At 28.8% G+C, this 9907-nt stretch overlaps 1 protein-coding gene across 1 annotated transcript; it reads right to left on the reverse strand.

Moving 5' to 3' along the window:
- Positions 1–937: 937 nt before the first annotated feature.
- Positions 938–3300, reverse strand: LOC145042850 (CA-responsive protein). The gene is made up of 6 exons (XM_078991350.1): positions 2475–3300; positions 1987–2039; positions 1771–1858; positions 1589–1687; positions 1358–1485; positions 938–1167 (listed from the first exon to the last, which is right to left on the reverse strand). The coding sequence occupies exons 1-6, from the start codon at positions 3045–3047 to the stop codon at positions 1131–1133; spliced, it is 978 nt and encodes a 325-aa protein (XP_078847476.1). The 5' UTR covers positions 3048–3300; the 3' UTR covers positions 938–1130.
- Between the last annotated feature and the right edge of the window lie 6607 nt (positions 3301–9907).

Genomic DNA, 9907 nt, shown 5'->3' on the forward strand with positions numbered 1-9907 from the left:
GCTTTGTATGCATATTGTTGTTGTTATCTAGTGTGGTGGTACTTTGAGGGAACTCATTAAGTTTTGTGCTTACAATTTCAGTTTATTGTTTCAGGTACTTTAGATGATCGTGACAAAGCAAAGGCGTGATCGTGCATATCCCTCTGGTTTTTTATTTTTCGAATTTTTTATGATATTAGGATTTGAGACACTCTAATTACTGATTACTGAAATACACTTTTGAAACAATGGATTTGTAAATATTTATGATTTTGGTTTGCTTTTGAAAAGTTAAAATTTATTGGGACTTTTGAGATGTTTTACTGATATATGCTAAAACCAAACTAACAATATGAAATAACATAAAAGGCTAAAACCTACTCATGAGTATGTTCCAGAAATGGTCATCATTACTAAAAATATTAAAAACAAAGGATTATTGATTATTGACTTGCCACAAGAACATGCTTGTAAACCAATGATCCAACTGGAGAAAAAATACGATGATAGTCACTTGTTTTTCGCAGTGAAATGGACAAAATACAAACGAAATATAACAGGATTGATTCTACATGTGAGGATTTTTGTCTTTCACTCGCGGTTTGCATGTTAAATTTTTCGTACCACAAGATCATTTTGTTAAATCCACAAAAAAAAAAAAAAAAAAAAAAAAAGTAAGACCGAACATAAGCACACAATATGTGGTCATTTTAGTGAAACCCCCTATTAAAAACATAAAAATATAAAAATTTGATTTATTAAAAAAATTAAGATATTTTTGTAATACCAACATATAATCTTGTCATTATATTTAAAATATTAATGATTTATATAAAATTGAAAACTAAATGTTCTTAGGTGAACTCAATCCCTCTCTACTCATTTTGAGCCACACACAAAGGTTACACTTTAACTTATCCATTATTTTGACACCTACACTCATTGAAGATGGATCAAGGAAACCAAAATAATTGTAATTAAATAACAAGTAAATGGCATGTTAAACCACCAAGAAGAAAACAAAAAAAAAACTATTGAGTTGGAGTTACATTTTGCCATGATGTGAGATTGTAATCTACAAAAGAACCCATATAATTAATTAAGCACATTAAGCAATAAAAATCTTGCACACGTGCACGCTTTGGGCTTCATCAACTCAACCCTGATCTCGTTTTCCCCTTCTTTTGCCTGCACATCAACTTATAACATTCAACAACGAGATACCACTAAGTATGTGTTTGGCAGACTAACTGAAAAGCCAGCTTTTGCCTGAAAAGCTAGTTGATAGCTGATAAAGTAATAATAACTACCTACTAAGCTAGATGAGAAATATAAAATAACATAAAAAGCACATATAAGGGTATCTTTGGAAACTAACCAAAACGAATCTTTTTTCTCCTGAGCTAACAACTCCTCAAAAGAAATATCAGATACATCAGAGTCCATATCCTCCGTTGTTTCCACAGATTTAGCCTTCATCTCCATGTAAACACCAATTTCAAGCATCTATCACACGAGTCTCAATATCAATCCATAAGAAAAATAGAATGTCATAAAATAGCAACCTACTTACCAACATAAGAAAATGTACTTTATTTTATTGGATTACCTTTTTATAAGCTGGTGAGAGTTTAAGTTGTTGTTGGAGCCAATTATATACAAATGCATCTTCTTCTAGCCTCTTTTGTTCTAACTCTAGCTTGTATATCTGCACATAACTACATACTAACACAACCGAATTTTACTCTATTTTTTAATCAAATTAAGTGTAAATCAATTTCTGTCACCAACCTGTTGACGCAATCTGTCAAATGAAGATCTGTCTGCTTTAAATAGTAGGGCTTTTGTAATGGTAAATTTTCGATGTATAACCTCAGACCTGTTGATAAGAAAATGAGCATAAAATAACGATGTTCGTTTTTATTAGTTACACTTTTAATGGAAAATGAAGAGGGTAAAGATATTTTGAAGGTTATTTGAAAGATGCATATTAGCTTGTTTACATACTTGTGCTTCAGTTCATCTCTTGCTTCAATCAAGCAGTTTGCAAATTGTCCAACCTGCAAGGTAAAATTAAATTGTTCAGCTTTAGCCTTTAGATGAACAAGTTATTAGAAAATAGTAAACATGCTAACAATATAAAAGGATTTTGGGTTGCAAAGTAGAAAATGTATTCTGAGAAGAGAAAATTTGGGTGTAGCTTATAACATTTTCACCAATTTAGGCAACAAAGTGGATTTCTTACCAATTTATGCATCAGTGTTTCAATTGTTAACAGTTTGTAACCATTTTAAGCAGTATTTTACCAAATTGGTTGCATAAACGGGTAAGAAAAGGAATCATAACGGCATTAATTGATCCACTTCGTTGGATTACCCCTAAAAGTTATAATTTGTTGCACTTGCACACAGTGATAATGTAGCATTGTGGGTTCCGAATAGACAAACTAAGAGAAACATATGAAATATGTGATCAAGACAAAGAAGAAGATGAACCTGAAGAAGAGTCAATCCATCGGTTTCATGAGACTTCACAAGCTGATCATATTGTTGCTTAATCTTTCTCTGTGTCGCACTAGAAGACGAAGTAAAAGGGTATAAACACACTAAATCTTGATTCTCCTTCTCTTTTCCAATCCCCTCAACCAATCCTTCCTTTATTACAGCTTGACTTTTTGAAGAATCATCGGCATCAGATCGTTTCTTCTTCCCTCTTTTCTTCTTCTTCTTCTTTCCACACTCCTCGTCGCCGGCCACCGTAGACTCACTCTTCTCCGGCGCCTGATTATCCTCGTATAGAGCCGGCAAGATCTCAAGCAGCAAGGAATTATTAGGGTTCGAAACGTTCGGTTTTAGGTTTTGAATGGTGGTACTGTGAATGCGATCATTAGTATTGATAGTATGGACAATGTCGGCGAGCAGTGGTGGTGAATGATGGAGGCAGAGCTGGCGCTGCCGCCGCCGTCTTCTGGTGTAGAGAGAAAACAAGAGGAGAGAAAAAGAGAGGAGGGAAACAAAGAGAAAGGGAAACATAAGGGGGTGATTCTGATTATCGTGGATGATAGGCATTGTTGGATTTGGATTTAGGGAGTTGGGAAGAGCAAATGGTGCGTCATTTTTTGCAAGCGGGAATAGTGGTTGTGGTGGTTTACAGTGGTAGTGGGTGGAGGAGCTTGAAGATATTTTTTTCTGTTATCGAAATCAAAACCAGAAATCAAAAATGGTGGAATGATGCCGTTGAATGCGATGTTTAAATTCCAATTCCCATTCCCATTTGTGTCTTTTCAAACTTACATCATAACTTTCGTCTATTCCAGTTTTAGCTTTTCCAATTTAGATGGTCCAAATACACCCATGACCCAAATCTAGTCGACTCGTTTTATCTTTATGAGGGATTTGGTATATGTTTTGATTTTATTTATTTCTTGTTATTATTAATTTTTTAATTTTTCCTTTTTAATTCAATTGCAAATTTAAGTTCACGTGTCTGACGAGTTTTTGAGACTTTATTTTTTTTGAAAATTAACTTTGGTTATAAGTGACGGGGGTTTTGGATTTAATTATAAGTATTTATTAGATTATTTCGGTTTGATATTGATGATAAGTATTTGGATTGATATGTTTATAAGTGTTTATTAGATTATTTCGGTTTAATATTGATTATAAGTATTTCGATTGATATGTTTATTTTCATAGTAGACGAATACTCGTACATTGTATAGAATACAATAATATATTTGAAATATTTATAAATATATATATATTTTTAAATATATCAATAACCTTATTGTTAACTCTTATATTATAAAAGTTATATTATGTTGGTAAATTGTTTGTTTTGAATTGTATGATAATGTAGATATCTTTTAAAATTCTATAATCTTAATTGTATCAATGACTTCTACCTGCGAATTACTTATAAATAAAATTAAATATAATATATTGTTTAATAATATGTATAGTTGTTATGATTAATTAAATTTAAAAAGTTTATTTACATAATATTTTAATTTTTATCATTATAATTATTTAAAACATAAAACATTGTTTTTGTTATTTAAAAGTAACAATATATTTTTTTTTGTATATAATGTTTCTTTTAATTATTGTTGTTGCATGTTATTTAAAATAACATATTTGGAAACTCTTAATTATTTTAATCTGGTTTTAGAAATTTAACTTTTTTAAAATTTATTTGATGAATATTGTTAATTTCTTTGATTGTAATTATTTAAAATAACAAACATTGTTTTGTTTTAAAGATGATGTTATAATTTTTTTTATATAATATTACTTTTAACTAATCTTATTGTAAGTTATTTTTAAGTTACTTATAAGAAAATTATTAATGATTATAAAAAATAGTTTCATTTTTTTTGTTAATTTAGTATTACAAGTTAGTTTTAACACTAAGTTTATAACTTTAACTATTTATAAAATAGTTTCTCGATTTTTTCAAGTTTAACCTAAATTTTGATTTAAGTTATCCGCTTAACATTATATTTAAATTAATAATTTAACTATTTTACATAAAATCATAAATTATACAAACGTTGTGACTTTAAAATAATAATTTCTTACATACAACAACATATATAAACTAATAAGTTCACTATAATATGTTAAAATTTTAAAATCATAATTTTATAAAGTGAACTAAAAATATGATATTTTAATGTTGTAGTTTAGTTAATTTATGATTAGAATTTAGTTTTTGCATTAATTTAGCATTATTAACAAATTTATAATAATTATTAGAAAGAAATTGAAAAGTCATGGAGGTTTCAAATGCATGTGGTGCAAGTAAAAATGCCTCTTATATAAGTATATTAGGCGTAACCTCGCACGTTGCGTAAGAATGCATTTAACTGGTTAAAATAATTCTAATAAAAAATAGAAATATGTTGAAATTTACGTTTTTAGTCATGTTTTAGGTATTAACCAGATTATCAAATAACATTGAAATCCATCAATTTATATTTTGATACTATCTAATATAGTTTATACACTATAAACTTTACTTTTACTTTTCTAATATCCAATATATATTATAAGTTTTTGTATAACATTAATATAATCTACTTTTCTTATGTCCGATAATATTTTTTTGGATAAAATAAGAAATAAGTTGTTTTGAATGAGCTATTAATAAACAATATTGAACTAATAAACTTTGTATTACACTATTTATATTACACCAAAACACCTAAGGTTTCATATATGAACTTTCAAATATTAAACACTGAAATTAAGAATGAAGTCATACAAAATATATCATTATATATAAATGTCATCAAGAGTTTTAAAATAAGTCAAATGGTAAATATGATATTTAATTTTAATTACATATTTTGCAAGTCGTATGTTTGACTTTATGTTGGTGCGCCGAGAATCCTCTTCCTTAATTTGTACCTAAAAAATTAAGGTGAATAAGAATATAAAATAGATATTACTAAGCATTAACATAAATAATTAAAAAGGGGATGCAGATCTCCTACCACCGGTTAAAGACAACATACATCTCTAGTGGTATCGATTCCTATGTGAAATTGAAGTAGTCATTCTATGTACACATTGTTTTCTAATTACATAAATAAATAGGAGTAACCAAACATAAAAATGTTACCTTTATGTAGAAAAAATATTTAAGTTAACTAACAAATTAAATAATATAAGTTTAAGAGTTAGGAGTTTCAAATCATTAATATTTTTATTAATCAATCAATTAAGTAATACATGTTGAAAAATTTACAATCATTATTAAAAAACATTTGAAATATTAGATTTTAAATGAATTTTGGTTGAAGTATTTTGACCTATATATATATATATATATATATATATATATATATATATATATATAGAGAGAGAGAGAGAGAGAGAGAAAGAAAGAAAGAGAGGTATGGAAAGTATAACATACGTCTGAGTTTTAATTAATTATATTTTCGAAATGGTACAATTACAAAACAAAAAAAAACATATTTAAAATATTTAATTAACTATATTCGACATCACCCTATATAACATATGATCAATATATTAACGATTAAACCACAATATACAACGATTGTATTACAATAATCCAAAAACCAAGTAAATATAAAAAATTAGTATAACAAATTTACACATTAAAAGCTCTAATATAATAGCATATCTCCAAAAGTAGTCATAAAACCTCAATTCAACACAAAAACCTTTAAGTTTGTTTTCTTTTTGAAATTTATATATGATTTGTATGTATGTCTTCCCAAAAGATTGTTATTTTTATAGTAAAATTTTCACTAAATGCTATTCAAACATAATATAAGTTATAAAACTTTTGAGTGTTAAATCATAATTAAGAAAACTTTTAAGTTGCATTAGTTAAAAAAAAAAGGTTTTAACTGAATGTGGTTTAAGGAAGTTAAAAAAGAATGTTTCAAATGCATGAGATTCGAGAATTTTTTTTAGCTTTATAAGTATGTATGACTAGGCAAATCCTCGTGCGTTGCGCACGAATATAATTATTTAATTAAAATAATAAAATTTTACAAATTGTGATTTAGTATTTATACGTATAAAAACAAATGTCAGTAGCAAAATAAAACATAATTAACCTATTATTTTTATTAATTGTAATAAGTTTATATCATTGTGAAACATCCCAAAAATACGATCCAAATTTTTTTTTTTTAAATAATAATAAAAGTCATAATACTGAATGTCATATAATAAAACTATACGTCGGGTATCTCAAAAGCCATAATAAAGTGTCATATCAAAAACTGTATCAAATCATATCTAAGTATCTGAACAAAACTCCCAGGAATAAAGCTGAAGTTGTGGTGTGTATGATGCCATCATCCCGAGCTCCTTCCTTTACTTGCGGAAGTACCTGAAACCAAAACTGAAACTATAAGCACAAAGCTTAGTGAGCTCCCCCAAACTACCACATACCATACAACCACATATAAACATATATTGGGCCTTGCCTACTACATCGGACTGAAGTCCGGAAACTGCATCGGACCCTAAGTATTGCAGTCGTCATCACCTTTGAAACCTCACCCGCCACCTTCTTCCTTGCTTTTAACCGCCGTCGTCGCACCCTCATTGTCGTTGTGAACCAGCAAGAGAGCCGAGAACCACTGTTGTTGTTGCCGACAATTGCGAAGATCACCGAAGCGCGGCAACTGTGGCCTCTTCCTCTCCGTTTAGGGATCTGTCAGCTGGCAGTCGTGGATTTATTCGCGAGACTTCAACAGTACGAGGCAAGTCTCCTCACTGGTTGTATGGGTCTAAGGCACCAATATCGGCCCATTTAGTTTATGTATGGTAGGAAGACCCGGGGGGGTTAGCCCTAGACATTATGTATGAAAGACCAGGAGGTGGCTCATGGCACACTGTATGCTGATTAGCTAAGTAGAATAATATGTATGCTAGATGTCTTTGTGATGCTTGCATGGAAGACCATGAGGTGACTCTTGGCACTTGTCTGTAAGACTAAAGGGGGGTGGCCCCTGGCTTGGCAAGAAAGACCACGTGGCGGCCTGTGGCATAATGGCAAGACTATGTTGTGGCACATAGCATTTTATTTGATTATGATATATGATTGATTTGTATGGCTCATTATTATGTATGTCAGTATATGGTCGGAAGGGACCGAAGGGGTAGGCCAACATCTAGATATGCTAGGCAACATGTTATTGTATAGTATGTGGTATTTGGGGAACTTCCTAAGCTTCGTGCTTACGATTTTCAGTTTTGGTTTCAGGTACTTCGTTTTCAAAGAAAATGAGCCGGCGATCACAACGCATCACACTATGTTTTCCGCACATGAGATCTTTAGGATTACACTCTGATATTGTTTTATGATAACAAGTTTTTATTATAGACACTTTGGTTTTGACATAGAATGTTATTATGAATGTTGTTATACTGTTGGTTTTATAATAACTTAATTATAAATGAAATTTTTTGTCTTAATTTTTGGGATGTTACAAAGAAACTTTGAAATTTTGATTATTTTTAAACGACTATATATATATATATCTATATATATATATATATATATATATATATATATATATATATATATATATATATATAGGGTAAAGTGAATATACCTAACAACCTTATATAAGCTTAGGTACCTAACCACATTATACTACATTGTTTTGCATTATATTTCCATTACAATCGTCTAAGGTTCTTAAACTTCAACCCTTAACTTGATTTACTTCCAAGATTTTTAGACATTCACCATTATATTCCTCCTATACCATTTGATTTGTAACTGTAGTATACGAAGCCCACCAGGGGGTCTCCGATAGAAAGACGTCATTTGAAGGAAGATAATGGTGAAAGTCCAAAGATTTTGGAAGCAATCAAGTTATGAGGTTGAATTTTAAGAACTTTGGGTGATTACAATGCAAATATGATACAAAATTACATAGCATAATGTGGTTAGGTACCTAAACTTATATAAGGTTGTTAGGTATATTCACTTTACCTATATATATATATATATATATATATATATATATATATATATATATATATATATATATATATATATATATATATGGGAAAAGTGAATATACCCTTAAGGGTATATAAGCTTAGGTACCCAAACTCATCATATTACGTCGTTTTGTATCATTTATATACATTGTAATTGTCTAATGCTCTTATAATTCAACTTCTAACTTGATTTCATTCAAAGATTTTTATAAATTTCACATTTATTTTCTTCTTACATAATTTTCATTTTCAACTATAATATATATAGCGTAATTGATGTTCGTCAAAAAGATGTGATGTAAGAGGAAGATAATAATGAAATTTTGAAAATCTTGAAAGTAAATCAAGTTAAGGATTGAAGTTGAAGAACATTATAATAAATATATCAAACAAAATAACGTATTATGGTGAGTTTGGGTACCTAAGTTTATATACCCTTAAGGGTATATTCACTTTTCCATATATATATATATATATATATATATATATATATATATATATATATATATATATATATATAAAAAATAGGCAATTTTTTATAAAAAAATAAAATAAATAAATAAATAAAATTCTAGTGAAATGGAATAAATGAGAAAGTCAAATCCCCAACCACCTAATTTATTTTTCTCTCTTCTCGTTATGCACATAGCAATCAGTGTTCGGAGATGGTGAAGCAGCTTGACGATTTATGTGGTGAGGGTTACTCTTTGGAGCCTTAGATCATGTTTGGAATGACATACTAGTTGAAAAGATAGCTTATAATAAACTATTTCAAGTTACGTTATAAAGCCATCTTATAAGTGATGATAAATTCTTTTTATAATCTTAACAAAAATTACAATAAGCTAACTTATTTATGTAAAAACTAAAAAGTAAAGCCTTAAGCTCGTACTCTCAAACAAAAATGAAATATTTAAAACAAAAATCTTAAAATCTTCTTCTCTAATATACTTTTAATCCAAAAGTTAATTTATATAGATTTTAAAAGATATTAATTTTTATGTAATTTTGACCAATTATATTTATCAAACATACCTATAACCTCAATTAAGTTTTTCAAACCTACATACTTATGGTCAAATTTTTCTTACATCTTTAAAGATAAATGCTGAAACAAGAAGTTAAATACTCCGTACTAAACACATCTTAAATAAACTCAAACCAAACTTATTTATTCTGTCGTTCAATATAAAAATCAAACTTATTATTAAGTTAAATTTAGTAAATATTCTTGTGGTTGATATTGATCTTGCAAGAAGTCAAAAAAAATCCATTAAAGCCATGTCCGGACCAAATGATTAGGGTTATAGCTTTTATGGTCAAATATGCTTTGCAGGCATCAAGGCTGCAAACATCATCGCCTCTCAAAAGAGAATCGTGTGAGCTTGTGAGGATCCTACTAATTACTGATCTGGAAAACAAAAATC

This window comes from Lactuca saligna, chromosome 4 (genome assembly GCF_052625555.1).
Source record: "Lactuca saligna cultivar CGN05327 chromosome 4, ASM5262555v1, whole genome shotgun sequence".
NCBI classification, from domain to species: domain Eukaryota; kingdom Viridiplantae; phylum Streptophyta; class Magnoliopsida; order Asterales; family Asteraceae; genus Lactuca; species Lactuca saligna.

What these genes read in the sequence shown, in the direction of transcription:
- LOC145042850 (XM_078991350.1), bottom strand. Translation starts at nt 3,047, where the DNA reads ATGCCTATCATCCACGATAATCAGAATCACCCCCTTATGTTTCCCTTT. An exon ending in AGAGATGAACTGAAGCACAA is followed by an intron (nt 1,859 to 1,986) that starts GTATGTAAACAA and finishes TCTTATCAACAG; the next exon opens with GTCTGAGGTTATACATCGAA. An exon ending in GAGAAAAAAGATTCGTTTTG is followed by an intron (nt 1,168 to 1,357) that starts GTTAGTTTCCAA and finishes GTTGATGTGCAG; the next exon opens with GCAAAAGAAGGGGAAAACGA.